Genomic DNA, 17,210 nt, shown 5'->3' on the forward strand with positions numbered 1-17,210 from the left:
TGTGTCATATTTAAAATCTGCAATTATTCAGCCAACCAGCATTTACAGAGTACACTATAAAGTTTTTATGTGGTTTTGCTCTTTGGTTTATTAAATAATTTAAACACTGGTAACTTTGTGGTTAAGCAATAAAAGCTGTAATGTTTAACAAACAGAGCTGGCCTCAGATGGTAGGTTAGCAGTACTCATGCTGACCCGTTTCATTTATATGTTTCTGTAACTACTAACTACACGCCCATTGTTAAAACAAAAAGAAAAGCTCCAGGAGAACGTTCATATCCATTATGCTGTGGGTGACCTTGACTAAATGTTTTTACAAGTGGAGCTGAAATAATTTAACTATCAGGATTACTAAAATAGCAACATGCAGATTTTATGGAAGCCTTAAGTAATGATTGATAGATCTTTTTCAATCTCATACAATTGAAATGTTTAGTTTTCTTGAGAATGAGTGGTTCAACATTTGAGAGTACGAGTGATATATGATGTTCTGGGATCGGGAATAAACTTACACCCTCTCTATGATGTTTCATGCTGCATTTCAGAGAGGTCATTTTTAATGGCTTTAGGTTCTTTTTAAAGAGCACCTCTGATGAAAATCAACTTTTGTATGACAGCTGTTTGGACAGAACTGTGTGTAGGTATAGTATAGTGTGTCCACTGTCATAATGAAGTGATATAAACCCAACAAGTCTCTTTTTTTTTTATTTCCTGACGTTAAATTAGGACCCAAATCTCAGTTTGACGTAGGAGTGCGGTTTCCCCGCCCACCAAATTGATTGACAGGCACCATTTTTCGATAATAACATGTATACACATGTCCACAGAACATTTTTATTTTTTTTGCAAATAAACTGGGATTAAAATATTTGTTACAACTCTGTTATTTTGCCAAGTCTAAAATGGTTTTTTTTTTTTAAAACAGCATGTTTGATAAAGACAGCATAATCGCTATGTAATCCTTAACCGCTATAATAACCATGGCCAAATGGTGTCAGTAAAAACTTTAATATGTGTGTGCATGCACACTGCAAATGGCATTTGTGGGAGACTCATTTCAGAAGGGCTTAAATAGACTCCACCACAAATACATCAAATAAACTTACTTGGTATTTTTGACAAGTGATCTTATTTCAGCTCCATGTGTCTGTCTCTATCACTGACTGCTGTTTATCTGAGGTAATGCAAGAGATGCAGACAAGCACATGAGAATGGTGGGCGGGGAGAAGCAGCTCATTTGCATTTAAAGCCACAGGCTACAAATACAGCTAGACTGTACTCAGACACCAAAATAGGCAGATTCTGGAGGCTAATAAATTATCTAATGGGTATTTTGATCTGAAACTTTATAGACACATTCTGGAGACACCAAGCCTTATCTTACATCTTGTAAAAGGGGTCAAATATGTGCCTTTTAAATGTTTCGGAATTGTATGGATTTATTAATTGTAAACTAGGGTTAACTAGGTTTTAATCTTTAAATTAGATACTGTTATCAAAGTTATTGTTACTTCTCTGAATGTGATCTGTATTTTATTTATAAACTAGTACAAAAACACTGGTCTTTAAAATGTGAAATAAGAATATTATCATTTAGAGCATTTATTTGCAAAAAATGGCAACCCTAAATATTGGAAAACGTACAGTTGAAGTCAGAATTATTAGCCGCCCTGTTTATTTTTTTTCCCTAATTTCTGTTTAATGGAGAGATTTTTTCAACATATTTCTAAACATAATAGTTTTAATAACAGATTTCTAATAACTGATTTAATTTATCTTCGCCATGATGACAGTAAATAATATTTGACTAGATATTTTTCAAGACACTTTTATACAGCTTAAAGTGACATTTAAAGTCTTACCTTGGTTAATTAGGTTAACTAGGCAGGTTAGGATATTTAGGCAATTTATTGTATAAGGATTGTTTGTTCTGCAGACATAAATGGAATAGAATATAGCTTAAAGGGGCTAATATTTTTTTTTACATTAAAATGGTTTAAAAAACAACAACAAAAAAAATGCTTTTATTTTAGCCGAAATAAAACAAATAAGACTTTCACCAGAATAAAAAAATATTATCAGACATACTGTGAAAATTGCCTTGCCCTGTTAAACATCATTTAGGAAATATTTAAAATAGAAAAAGAAAATCAAAGAGGGGCTAGTAATTCTGATTTCAACTGTATAGATGCATAAGAATACGTATATAAAATGTATCACTGTAATAACAGTAATTTATGTGTGATTTCTGTTTATTTGAGCTCTTGAATTGCAATAATGGACCTCAGAGTTCTGCTCTGACTAATTCTGATGTTGAAAAGTGCAACAAAGTAACATTTATTAAAACAATTTAAAGTTTGAAACAACTTTTTTCCTCTGGCATGGTTATTTAAATTGCCAGTAATGAGCTGCCACTCTACTTGTACTGTATTGATTTATTTTATAGGTATTTGCTTTACTCTAAATTGCTTTCAAGTATACTAAAAATAAAATAAATCAATAAAAGTTACTTTGTTAAACTGTACAGTTGAATCAACATCAAAAGCAGAGACCAAAGTCCCATAATGGAACCCAAAATAATACACAAATGAAAAAACAAACCTGTTAGTCACAAATTATGATAAACTGTGAATTAATCTGGTAGTTCAGTTTGTATGATAATCTAATAATTCACAAAGATAATATACAAAATACTGATCTAAGTGTGCATTGCTTTTATTACCAGTGTTACCAGTTTGGATTACCACTGTTATTGCAGTATGAAAAGCACAATGCATTTTAAATGATCATTGTAATCACAGAAACAAACATATTGTGTTCGTGTTACTTTTAAAGCTGACCTAATGCTGTGCCTTTGAGGAAAGTCAAAGATTCAGATGGGTCATTGATTATTTAATGGAGTACATTATTAACCAGCGGTAAGGGTTTGTTTCGTCACTGTACATTATCAAAGAGTAGATCACTGCGGCTCTGCCCACCGTTACAGAGCAGCTCCTGGAGCTCAAGCTGAATGATATACCTCATTTGCTTCTCGCCAACAGGCAGATAATGATCTCTGTGAGTTTGACGTAAAAGCGCAGGTCACATTGACATGGAGCATGAAAAAATACAGGTGTACTTCACACTGGCTCAGCCCAAATTGACAACTCACGCACCATTGCTTTGGAGTGAATTATTGCTTTAACACTCACCTTCAGGGTTAGAGTTAGGGAAGCCAGATTTTGAAATATTTCACCAATCCATTAATTACATGCTTCAAATTTGTCATGGATTTTCACTAAAATATAATTCAACAGTTCACACTTAGTTGATGATAGATTATAAAGCGTGTATGGCATGCTGTCCCGGGAGAGAGCCCCGAGCTCATAAGATCCTCGAGCCTGGGGCTCCCTCCAGTTTGCAGGGGAGGGGAGTTATATATACATACATACATATAGATAGAATTTTTTTTACCTCATAAGGAGTTGAGCCCCCTAAAATGAAAATCCTAAACTCGCCCCTATTATATATATATATATATATATATATATATATATATATATATATATATATATATATATATATATATATATATATATATATATATATAAAGCCTAATATCCTCCTGAGACCCAAAGAAAATTTTCTTTTTTTTTCTTTCTGTGATTTCCTACATCCTTTGGGTTAAAAATCTACAATTTAAAGGTTTTACACTTTTGTTTTTATTTTTAATTTTACAGCATGTTCACTGTAGTGGACTACAGGACCATTTTAGTTCGAAACGACTGCCACTCAGACAACAAAACTGTACAGGATATGGCTGTAAAGGGACAATAATTCAATATTAATGTGTAACAAAAACAAAACAAAAGCCATTTTTCCTTTTGTATTGAAATTCCTGAAACAGTTTAGTCTGAAAGAGAGCTGAACTCAAAAAAAAAAGAAAAAAAAGTGATGTTAATCCAAAACAAATTTAACATAAAAGTGATTTAAAACTCATTCTCTAATTGTCTCTAATTCTCCAATTGTCTGATTGTCAGACTCTAAATCAGAGCCTCCCTCAACTATCTTATAATGAATCCTCTCTGCTTTAGTTCTGCCCCCTACAACATGCAGTCATTAATTACATTAAGATGGTCCTGGTGTCCACTATAGTGGACATTTAAAAAAGGATATTTTGAAACACAAACAAGTTAACAGCTTTGAAAGCTAAATGTATTGTTCCTGACACTTTAATAAACAAATATATATGTAATAATAATAATAGTAAAAAAAAACATTTAAAAAGCTAAATTTTACATGCCTCTCTCCTTCCCATAAAATGTGCTTTTTTGTATGTCGGCCATTTTGGATGCAGTGTAAGAAGTGGTTCCTAGCATGCCAGCCAATCAAATGACATATAACTAGAAAGCCCAGGAACAGTACAACAGGACTTGACAGAGTAGCTCAAAAAATTCAAAGAAAATTCATGAAAACACAATGTCCACTAAAGAGGACACAAGTCAATGGGCGGGGTCTCAGGAGGATATTACATTCATAAGTAGTAGTTTAATAGTAATACACTTAAAAATGTTTGTTTAATATGGGTTGTATACTAATATTCCACTGTATTACATAGACAGGCATAGCCATTTGAGTTCTGAATAAGCCAAATAGGCTTAATAGGCTTATACAGTAAACACGTGTTTACTGTGGTAAAAACCACTTTCTATATTCAAGTGCATTTTTGTTTCCATGTATTAAATAACTAAACTGCCACTTTTCTAATTAAATGGCACACATATAAATATATATTTTTAGACTTACAGGCTAATTCACATATTTCACAATCTGAATGATAACAATAAATAAGAAGTAATTTTAACATCAGACAACACTTGATGTTTCTATCTCTGTCAGTGACACAGTGACTGTTAAAACGTGTACATTCTCTAAAGGGTTCTATCACTGTGTTAAATTCTTTCTGTGCAAGACTCTATGGTATAGTTAATGCCAAATGAACTGCAAAGTGTTTAATATTGCTACTTCATTTTGAAATAGATGATACAAGTGATACAAGGTTATCTATATCAAAGAACTGCAAATAAACAGATATTAAAACAATTTATCGATAAACACACACCTCGTTCTCTTGCTGTATACGACTGTGGTTTGCTGATCAAATGAAAAAAAAAAGACGGAGAGGAGCAAGATTCTGCCGCTGTATTCTTATCAAATTTAAAGGGGACTGAGGTGATAATTTAGTGTACAGTTTATGAGGTATTCGTAAAGGTTTTAGGGGGGCTTAGTAGAAATATATATGGCCTAAAATAGGCCTACGCCCATGGCCGAAAAGAAAATGAATGAATGTATGATGAATGTTTGGTGGATGTATGATATGAGAGACGTACAGTAGTTTTGTTTACCCAAAACGTTGTTCTAAATGGATTTACACTCACTGTATAAACCTTAAATAAATGTTTGTTTGTTTGTTTTATGTGTAGTGTAAGTTTTCAGCTCCAATGCTTTCTAAATCAGGGCTTCCCAAGCTTTTCAGCCCGCAACCCCCAAAATAACAATGCCAGTGAAGTGGTTATAAATATAAAAACCTTGCAAACAACGCAGCACACATACTAATCGTCTATTCATCATTTAATTTTGGAGAACGCCACTCGAAGACCATCCTCCATTTTCAGTCGTGGCCTGTATTTATTTTTAATGGATGTGAGTGCCGTACGTGAGTGACTGATGCTAATGTTGTCTTTATTATAATGTAATCACCACAGGGACTGCAAAAAATATAATTAAAAAAATCTAAAGCCTGATGGCTTTTTATTTGTATGCTATTTTTTTAATGCAACTATTACCTGAAAAATTCTTCAGCTTATGAATAAAAAATAGTCATTCAAATAGTTTAATTAATTTAGTATGATTTTTATATGAAGCGACCCCCCTCATTGTTCCGCGACCCATGTCCCCCCACCCCCCGTGGTATCCCGACCCACACTTTGGGAACCACTGTTCTAAATCATCTGCACAATTCTATTTATTTATTTATTTTTTACTAAATTGTTTTCAGAAATAACAATGAATATGGTGGTCGAGAGAGCTCAAAGGCCCTGCAAGTAAAGAAAACACACAAACATAAATACACTAACAAATTGTACATTTTGCAACACACACCAAATCCACCACAAAAGAGATTTGTCAATGGCCTCCAAAAGTTATGAACCCGTCTGCTTCCGGTAGCGAATCTTCCCACCTGATTTCACCAAGTAGGACATGTTACCGGATTAACATTTATGTTGATCCTGGAACAACATTCCAATCAGCCAATCAGAATTAGGGGGTACGTTAACAGTTTATGTTAAGTTTAGGCATACGGTTAGGTTTATGCACTTGTACATGATTGTTTCTATCCTATCCCTCCCTTCTGATTTTGGCAATAATATACAGTTTATACTTAGGTTTAGAGGTAGGGAATAGGTATGGATTACATTTTCGAACAAAAATGATATTTCAGGATCAACATAGACGTTAATCCAGGATCGTATCGTACAAGGGCGAAGAATTGGCATGGACGGAGGGGACATGTCCCCACCAATATCCACCAATTACTGAAATGTCCCAACCAATAATTTAATCAACTTCAAAATGAAATAATGTTAGTAACCTACAGTACACGTGCACAAAGTCAAGTTCGCTACGAGTTCACCATAATACTATTAACCAAGACTGTACAATTAATCAAAATTCAGTTTCGATTTTGGCCTCTATGATTATGAAAAACAATAATCGGAATAAAACAGTTAAATTGCATCACACGCCTCTCTAAACTTCTCGACATTCATACGTCCTCAAAGCCCGACTGCAGTAAAATGCAGTTGTTATTTGTATGATTAAGTGTTTATTTTATATTATTAGCAGGGCTTAAAAAAAAATAAAAATCCAATCGGTTCACTCCGAGCAGACTTTATATTTTTTCAGTTCTGTTATTGCATTCCTTATTAAACAAAAAATTCTGAAAACGGTTTTCTAGAAAAAAAATGGTTAAGAACGTTATTTTATTACAAAGTATTGCAGGGCTCTAGGGTGCCCTGATTTCTTAATGGTGCAACTAAAAATTCTATTCGAGGGGTAAAATTAAATGCATTTTCGATAAGCATCATTAAAAAAAAATTTACAATATGAACTTGCTTTTGGTTATATCTATACCGGCTTTGCACACGTTCGCGCGCTCTTGCTCACCAGCAGCAGTTGATTGATCCACGTTGCTTTAAGGCGCTACACACACAGCCCCACTCCTTGGTACCAAGCGGCAGGTGTTGTTCCTTTTTTAAAATGTCTTTTGTTTTTTAAATCTCTCAAATTAGGCTAACATAATCTCCCTCTGAGATATTAATTCAATTATGTGATGTAGGCTATTAACCAACACCCACTGTATACAGTTTACACACTGCAGGTCTACAGTTCTGATGTGTTATGAATTACTTGTTTTAAATGACAGTGAGACATGCTATATTTAGTTTTTATTGTAAAATATACATTATAATCCAGTACAAAGTAAAATAATATTTATAAATGGCCTATTAACAGCGTATAGCCATTAAGCTTAAATAGTCTAAGCGTGTTTTTTTTTATTAATATTAAAACAAATTACAAACTAGCCATCTTTTGACTTTATTTCGTTTCCGTATATTTTTATCAAACAAAAAATGCAATGAGTTGTATTTTGGTTTTAATGTTATTAGAAATTTTATAGTTTATATAAAAAAGTTTATATAAAAGCGAGCGCTTACCTCATTTTACTGTGATCATTATGCCGATCATATTGCATATTCGGTTAATTCTTTAGTAGCCTTGTATACAGGGGTGTAGTGAACATTTTAAAAGCGGGGGGGACAGCTGTATGAAATCCAAAGGTTTACATTTTTAATCACCTGTTTCTAAATGGTCTGTCTCTAAAAGTGCGGGGGACGTATCCCTCCGTCCAGCCTGATCTCACGAGAAAACGTAAGTATTTTACATTTTGTCAGTTTAGTGGCTAATTCGTACGAATTCGTACGAGTTCATTCGTACGAAATTATACGATTTTAAAAAGGAGGCATGGCACCTAACCCCACCCCTAAACCCAACCGTCATTGGGGGATGAGCAAATCGTACGAATTAGATCGTACGAATTCATACGAATTAGCCACTAAATCAAAAAGTTACGAATTGCCGTGAGATTGTGTTGCTCCGTCCCCCCCACAGCCCAACCCCCCCCCCTGCTACGCCCCTGCTTCTATATAATGTATTTTTTTAATGGATTGTTTATAAGGACTAAGCTATTATTACTGTAATTCTCCCAATGGAAAATGCTTGAGTGGTTTGATAATATATCATCATTCAAAACTTTATCTGTCATGTTTATGATCTGGCCCTCATCCTTCAATATTACATATCGATTTATCATAGTAGAAATATTAACAAAAGAATTTTCTTTATGGAGACCCATCTAAAAACAATCGATAAATAAATAAAGTTTTAGTAACAATAACTTAAACCGAAACATACCTTTGTAAATGAAAGAGCAGGTTCTCGGTAACCTTTAAGACAAGTTCGTCGCATCAGAAACGACTCTCGCTGTATGACGTCTGCTTCTCGGGCATTTCATGTTGTATGCGTCATTTGTACACATGCTTAAAATAATGCTTTTTGTCTCCCAAATTCATATAATAAAGAGAACGATAAAATAACGTTATTAACCGTTTAACTGTAAACGTTTTTGTTCAGAACCATTAAAGTTGATCTTTTTTCGTTTTTCGTTTCTGTTCCTGCAAAATGGCATTAGTTTCCATTTTTCGTTTCCGTTCCTTGAACCGGTTCGGAGCCCTGATTATTAGTACTTTATTCATGTTTTTTAAGCGCAAAACCGATGTTGTGCTGTTCAATGAATGGGATGTATGCCACCAATGTCAAGAGCTAATCTATGCCCTTGGTTTCGTACTTTGCAAAATCATGCGTTTAGAATCAGCTGTGTTTTTGGTACTAATATAACATTTAAATGAATGTCAATTGTGCAATTTGTCAGATTATTAGGGCTAAAAATATTTTAAAAACCAACAAGAAACCAAAAAAAAAAAAACAGGACGTAAACAAAAAAACTCAGATAACATCACTAACTCTAAACAGGAAGCAGGTTCGTCACTTTTTAAGTTCCTCGACATCATTCCAATATGATCCACACTATTTGCAGGGTTTTTCTTATTTGCATGTGTTGTGAGAATTTGTGTGCTTGTGTTGTCAAACTGAGTATGTTTTTTCAGTGTGTAAGTGTTTTTCTATTTGCATGCGTTTTCTTAACTCTCAGCAGGTTTGAGTTCTTTTGGTTACCATAATAAAATCCCTGCTTATTACTTAAAACCACACATACACAAAAAAATAAACTGTAATTGCTAGCACACCTTTCGTTCATCTCTAAAACAATCAGTCTTTCTCACCTACATCTCAACTTGACTCTTTGTCTTCAACTCAACCGTTCTAACACTGAGCTCTTTGTATTCCTCTTTCTCTTGTCCAGCATCTCACCTTTACAATCTATTAAAGGTCACACAGAGATCTGATCTCATTGCTGACTCCTAAACAGCTCTGCTCATCGACTGTCAGTTACTCCAGCACCAAAATCCCCACTCAGCTCTTTGTACAGTTATTTTTCCTCAAGGCCTTTCAAGCTCTTTAATTAAAACAGCTGATACCACCAACACCAACTTAATACCATCTACACTCATGAATAACCTGATCTGTTGAGCATAACTCTTAAGTCTTACATGGCGCTTTGTTCACATTTGCATTCATCCATGTCTATCACGTCATAGAAATAAACATACACATGAGCTTACTGTCAATGTGGTAAAAATAAACTAATGAGAGTCTGTTATACTGTTAGATATAACTTAAAACCCTCCATGTGATTAATCTACATACAGTATGTCTTATTTTAAGAAGAGGAAATTGTTTTTAAAAAAGGTAATTGAGCTTTAGTGTATTGTTCATTGTGTCAGGATTTTAAAAGATGAAAAAATAAACAGACTGATATGTGAGATGAGGATGGAGGATCATAAACATCATAAAACTGCAGCCGAAAAATGGCACTGTCAGAACATATGTGCCACTGTAAAGCTTGTTTTCTCCAACAACAACAAAAAAAATCACTAAAATAATGGTTTTGAATTCACAGTTTGGTGTATTTTCTGTACACCACTGGAGTGAGTTAACTTAAAATGTAATTGTTTGTATTAATTTAGTTTTATATGACTTGCTGAACAAATTGTGGCTCTGTCTTAAAATATATTTCTTACATATAAAACAATCCATCTCAGCTAATACTGCAAATCCAAGGTTTTAAACCTTAGCAGCACCACAGAGTTTAGATCCAGCCCTGGATATAACACATGTTATAGCACATAATTTGATTAACGTCATTGCGTCATCACGCCATCCATATTTCTTCTGGAGTTTCATGTAATTTCGGGAGTTTAATTTTTTAATTTGTCGACTTTAACTGCAGTTTGGCACTTTCACTTTCATTCTGGAACATTTCGTGCATGTCCCTGTGACAAACGAGATATTGGATGCGAGTATGAGCTGCTGGAAGAGTGTCGTTTTAATGAAATTTTTTCACCGCACGCCGTATGGGAAAAAACCTCCGCATTCCATAATGCAGGTGTCTGTGGTCCTTTATAGACTCTGTAAGTGCAGAGAATAGTGTCAAACAGCCGTGTGTCTATAGACTATCCTATCGCTACATGCGGCAAAAATCCTACATGACGTTTATAGTTTGATTGCGGTGTTTACATGTCTTTGCTGTGCTTCTATAATGTGACTAAAACCGTCACACTACACATGTCTCAGTTCGATTTCTGTTAAGTTCGATTATGACCTTAATCTGATTGTTTATATGGTGGACTCTTAATCAGAGTATTGTCATAATTGTATTAATTTCAGATTATTGGTGTCCATGTACAGTTGAAGTCAGAATTATTAGCCCCCCTTTGAATTTTTCTTTTTTTCTTTTTACCAAATGCTGTTTAACAGAGCAAGAAAATTTTCACAGTATGTCTGATAATATTTTTTCTTCTGGAGTAAGTCGTATTTATTTTATTTTGGCTAGAATAAAAGCATAAAAAAAAACATTTTAAGGTCAAAATTATTATCCCGTTTAAGCAAAAATTTTTTTCGATAGTGTACAGAACAAACAGAATCAATTTACAATAACTTGCCTAATTACCCTAACCTGCCTAGTTAACCTAGATAAACCTTTAAATGTCACTTTAAGCTGTATAGAAGTGTCTTGAAAAAATGTCTAGTAAAATATTATTTACTGTCATCATGGCAAAGAAAAAATAAAGCAGTTATTAGAGAAGAGTTATTATGTTTAGAAATGTGTTGAAAAAAATCTCTCTGTTAAACAGAAATAGGGGGAAAAAAATAAACAGGGGGGCTAATAATTCTGACTGCAACTGTAAATGTACTTAATTACAGTACCTGTAGGTTTCAAATAAGCCTGAAGGACTCAATTAGTTTGATCAAGAGTATTTAATTTTATTGTTAAAGCTAAACTGTGCAGAGCTGTGGCTCTCCAGGAACTGCTTGACACCTCTGCTGTAAACTACATAGAGAGTCTTATTGTTACTTGACATTACTGTAGTAGTAAATTCTGCAATTAATGACAGCGCCCAAATTATGAAGTTATTAAAAACTATACATCTACATACTTTTTATTAGTTAAAGTGTATTTCGTTTAAACTAAACTACACAAAAAATGCTACTTTGGCAGTACAAACAAATAACTTTTTTATTAGATGCTTTTACACACAACCAGAGTGGGCTGCGCAGAGAGCATTTGGCTCATTTGAGAGAATTGCCTCATCCGTGGTATTGAGGTAAATATTTAAAACCTGCTAAGGACTAGCAAACATTGGATCCCAAGCTCAACTCTCTAACCATTAGGCCACCACTGTGTTGTACGAACTTTTCACATTTACAGATTTTTGATAAAACATTTATGTTATATTAAACAGTGATGTGAGCCATAAAAAGAACCAAACCTTGGCCCAGTGGTTCCAACTTTGAAAAAGTCTCTAATGCAAATTAATAACAAAAGAAATTACTTGATGTTAGATTTCATGGAGGATTTTTTTTCGCTGTAGTCGATAATTGTGTCCCAATATATACAGTTGAAGTCAGAATTATTAGCCCTCCATCAATTTTTTTTTTCTTTTTTAAATATTTACCAAATTATGTTTAACAGAGCAAAGATATTTTCACAGTATGTCTGATAATATTTTTTTATTGGTCTATTGGTTTTATTTTGGCTAGTATACAAGCAGTTTTTAATTTAAAAAAATTATTAGCCCCTTTAAGCTATATATTTTTTCGATAGTCTACAGAACAAACCATCATTATACAACAACTTGCCTAATTACCCTAACCTGCCTAGTTAACCTAATTACCTAATTAACCTAGTTAAGCCTTTAAATGTCACTTTAAGCTGTATAGAAGTGTCTTGAAAAATATCTAGTCAAATATTATTTACTGTCATCAAGGCAAAGATAAAATAAATCAGTTATTAGAGATGAGTTATTAAAACTATTGTGTTCAGAAATGAGTTGAAAAAAATCTTCTCACCGTTAAACAGAAATTGGGGAAAAAAATAAACAGGGGGGCTAATAATTTAGAGGGGCTAATAATTCTGACTTCAACTATATATATATGACCAGTATGGTGGCGCAGTGGGTAGTACAATTGCCTCACAGCAAGAAGGTTCGAGCCCAGGCTTGGTTAGTTGGCGTTTCTGTGTGGAGTTTGCATGTTCTCCCCGTTTTTGCGTGGGTTTCCTCCGCATGCTCCGGTTTCCCCCACAAGTCCAAAGATATGCGCTGTGGGTAAATTGGGTAAACTAAAATTGTCTGTAGTGTATGTGTGTGAATGAGTGTGTATGGATGTTTCCCAGTGATGGGTGGGAGGCTGGAAGGGCATCCGCTGCGTAAAACATGTGCTGGATAAGTTGGCTGTTCATTCCGCTGCGGTAACCCCAGATTAATAAAGGGACTAAACCGAAAAGAAAATGAATAAATTATATATATATATATATATATATATATATATATATATATATATATATATATATATATATATATATATATATATATATATATATATATATATATATATAGTACTTTGTAATATCTTATTTTATTTAATTTTATTTATTTTCAATTGTTATGTTTTTGTTTTATTATTATTTCTGGATGTGCAACTATTGTGATGGTCTTAGATCATTTGTGTCTGAATTTGTATTAATACTTTGTGTAATGTTTCAATGTTTATAATAATAATACATTTTTTTTTTTTTTTTAAATCTAGTGGTTCCCAAAACCATTTCTGGTGACCGCCGCACTGCACTTTTTGGATGTCTGCATTGTCTGAAACACCAATTTCAGATCTTGCACTCACTTCTGATGAGCTGAATCAGGTGTGATTGGAGGAGACATGCAAATTGTGCAGTTTTGGTGGCCCTCGGGAGCGTGTTTGAGAACCAATTACATTTTACTATTTTTAACTTAATTTATTACAGCTTTTAGTTAAAAAATGTTATTGATCCAGTGGTTAACTTTTTACAGTTTACATACAATTAAAGGGAAAATTATTATAATTTTTTTTTGTGATGTCTAACAGAGGACAGTTTCACAGTATTTCCTGTAATATACTTTTCTTCTGGAGAAAGTCTTTTAGTCTTAGAAATTTCTTTTAGATCTTGCAAAAAGAAAAAAAGATCTTGCAAAACTAGTAAAATATTATGTACTGTCACCATGGCAAAGACAAATATATTACGTTTAGAAAATGTTGGGAAAAAAAATAAATAAATAAAATCGCTCTGTTAAACATCACTTGGGAAATAATAAAAATTTCACAGAAGGGATAATCATTTTGCCTTCAGATTTATATAATACTAACATTGTACTGTGAATGTTAAAAAGCTCAATCAGCAGGTATAGATCTCAGCTCACTCACTGTAAGTCCCCCATCTTACCTAATTTACAGAGCCAGCAGGTCAGTATCCACAGGGCCACCAGGTACGGAGTCTCTACATGAGGCCATTTCCAGGTAACGATGGGTAATGTGGTGATAGTGACAGAATGACTGTTGTTGCCTGAAGAAGCAGAACCTTCAGCTGTAGATTTTGAGGAGTAATTCTGCTTTCCTTCAGCACCATAGAAATCTAACGCTGTCGCCGCCTCATGTAATGCACCTGAGACCACCAAAAATGCTAGAAGAAGAGTAGAAAACGCCATATCAGAATGCTACTTGAATAAACAATTTCTCTTTGTTGCAGTCAGTCTTGAATTGTGGTGTTTCTGGAGGTACTTCTGGCTCTGTCAGACTGAGATTGACTCCTGAATCATGTCCAATCATTCTCTTTATTGTCCCTCCTCTCTGAAAATGAAGATTGATGTGTGGCTCCTCCCTGGTGTCTTTCACAGGTGTGTGTTTATGTGTGTGTGGAACTCACCTGTAGGATCTTTGTTGAGCACTTTGGCTTGAGAGTGGATAACAGAGGCTCATACATATGGCAAAGAGCATTGTGTCTTAAAGATCAGACTGGCATGAAAGCTTCTACTGTTCTAGTGTTTTAAAATCTACATACTACATTCTCCATTTGTCTTTTTCGTAATTGGATAAGTCAAATCTAAAAGGATAGTTCACACAAAATTGAAAATAACCTCATTTATTCTCCCTCGTGTGGCTTTAAACCTTTATTAGATTCTTCTGTTGAACTTAAAGAAGATATTTTGAAGTATGCTGGCACTAATTGACTTCCATAGTAGGAGATTAAATTACTTTGGAAGTTAATGAGTGCCAGCTACCAGCATTCTTCAAAATATCTACTTCTGTGTTGAGCAGAAGAAAGAAAATCGAACACGTAAACCATAATTTAATGACAGAATTGTATTTTGTTTTTAAAACTACACTCAAAATAATAACTTTTGTTGTTTGTTCAAACTACTTATTAAAATTGAGCTGAAACAGCACAATTCTTAAGGTTTTTTGTGGGGGACGACTTAATTATTTGATGTTCAATCCACTTAAATTTGTAAAAGCTAATATGTTAGCTTAATTCCTTCAGACAAACGGATTGTGTGGAACCCAGCATTGTTACAGTGTATCCCTTTAATAACTGTTGTGTTTTTGTGTGTTTGTTTTTGTAGAAATAAGTAAGCTTATGGCCATTCCAGCATGGTCTCGTCTGATCCCAGAAGATAAGCAGTGTTAGACTCGGATGGGAGACTGCCTGGGAATAGCAGGTGCTGTATGCATTAGTGGTTCATTTCGCTGATAGGAAGGGAATAAACCGAGTGAATGAGAAATAAGTAAACATCTGTAAAACAAGGTCGATTTACTTCCTACAACAAGTTCAGGTAGTTTGGTAACTAATTAAATTGTGTTTGTTTTTTTTTAAGCATAAGCATCACTAACTTTTGTTGGATACTTAAAATTAACTCAATAAAATTAACTCAAAACAAGTCCTTTCTTACACAGTTTTACTTCTTAAGTATTTTTCTTAAGTTTTTTCATCTTATAATCACAAACCTCACAAAAAATTCTGGGAAAATGTCTTATTTGGAACACTTTATTTTGATAGTCCATTTGAGTGTTAGTAGACTGTCTGCTTAATATCTGTTGATACTGCTCCTTCAACAGACATTTAACTGACTATAAGAAACTTGGCAAGTACATGTCAACTTACACTAACCCTAACCCCAACCTAACAGTCTACTTATAATCTAATTAGTTGGAGACTTAGTTGGCATGTAGATGCAATGTAACTTAAATTCAACAAAAGGATCATCAAAATAAAGTGTGACCCCTTATTTTACGGTTTTGCTTTATGAATAAATATTTATTTATCACAAATGTTAAAAGAAAGCTTGTTTGGTTTAATTAAAAACAGACTTTTTGGTTTGATTTAGATTTTTAATCTGTAACCATAAGCACAAACATTTGTTAGATATTTAATCTGAAAACAAGTTTTACAGTTTTGCTTTTTTTAAATATATATTTAAATAAAATACATTTTCTAAACTAAATTACCTAAATGCAACTAAATTCAATTCTCTGACATGAGCTGATTCCACAATATCAAAGTAGACCGGAAAAAAATGCTGGGTTCCACACAATTCCTCAACCCAGGCTCATTCTGATTACGCACCCCTACAAACATTTCTGGAGAGTGCCAAATACGTCCCAGGAGCTAAGTTTTTTGCAGTTTTTATTTTCACAAATCCACCAGAGGCCGCTGTGTATGCTTTTTAAAATCTCAAATTTCTCTCGTGAGTGCCATTTGGGCCTACTGTTTTCACTTAAATCCACCAGAGGCCGCTGTCAACTGACTGTCCAACTGACCAATAAACCCTTCAACCACCTTTCCTAAATCTAACCAATAGTGTTTTAACCTCTTGCCATTCACACCTGCTGTTCTTATGTAAATCGACCAGAAGCCACTGTCAACTGACTGACTGACTGACTGACTGACTGACTGACTGACTGAAACACTGACTGACTGACCGATCGATTGACCCACCCTCCTCCTTACCTAAACCCAACCAATAGTGTTTTCAAAAGCACAAATTGATCACATCTACCCACTTCCCTAAACCCAACAGAGTTTTAAGAAGCAATCCATAAAAAGAAAAGCCTTCGACTTATTTTTATCACGTTTTTATATTTTACCAAATTCACACCCTGTTATTTACTTGTTTTTTTTTTGTTGTTTTTTTGTCTTCTGTTTTTGTCTTACTCACTTTCTGGAACTCGTTTTCAGGATGAGCCTGTGTTGCAAATATCTCTGGCGAGTGCCATTTGCACTTGTTTTTCTCACATAAATCCACCAGAGGATGCAGTCGACTGATTTACTGACTGACTGACACCCACCCACCCCCTTCCCTAAACCCAACCGATAGTGTTTTAAAAAGCACCTATTGACCAGCGCCCACCCACTTCCCTAAACCCAACCGACGGAGTTTTGAAAAGCAATCCAGAAAAAGAAAAGCCCTGGCAGCGGTCTGATTTTTACCACATTTTCAGATTTTATCACATTCTCAGCCTGTTATTTACTTGTTTGTTTTATTTTTTGTCTTTTGTTTTTGTCTTTCCTGCTTTCAGGAACTGTTCTTCACCGGACTAGAACCCTTGCGTCCTGGTCAACTCTG

At 34.1% G+C, this 17,210-nt stretch overlaps 1 protein-coding gene across 1 annotated transcript in view; it reads right to left on the reverse strand.

Annotated features, from left to right (window-relative positions):
* slc9a3.2 (solute carrier family 9 member A3, tandem duplicate 2) overlaps positions 1-14,382 on the reverse strand; it is a 34,253-nt gene extending 19,871 nt beyond the window's left edge. The window contains exon 1 of the mRNA XM_056479815.1: positions 14,033-14,382. Within this exon, the coding sequence (XP_056335790.1) occupies positions 14,033-14,294 (262 nt within the window). The 5' untranslated portion in view covers positions 14,295-14,382. The remainder of the gene's footprint in view (positions 1-14,032) is intronic.
* Between the last annotated feature and the right edge of the window lie 2,828 nt (positions 14,383-17,210).

The sequence above is a fragment of the Danio aesculapii genome, chromosome 19, assembly GCF_903798145.1.
Source record: "Danio aesculapii chromosome 19, fDanAes4.1, whole genome shotgun sequence".
NCBI lineage: Eukaryota > Metazoa > Chordata > Actinopteri > Cypriniformes > Danionidae > Danio > Danio aesculapii.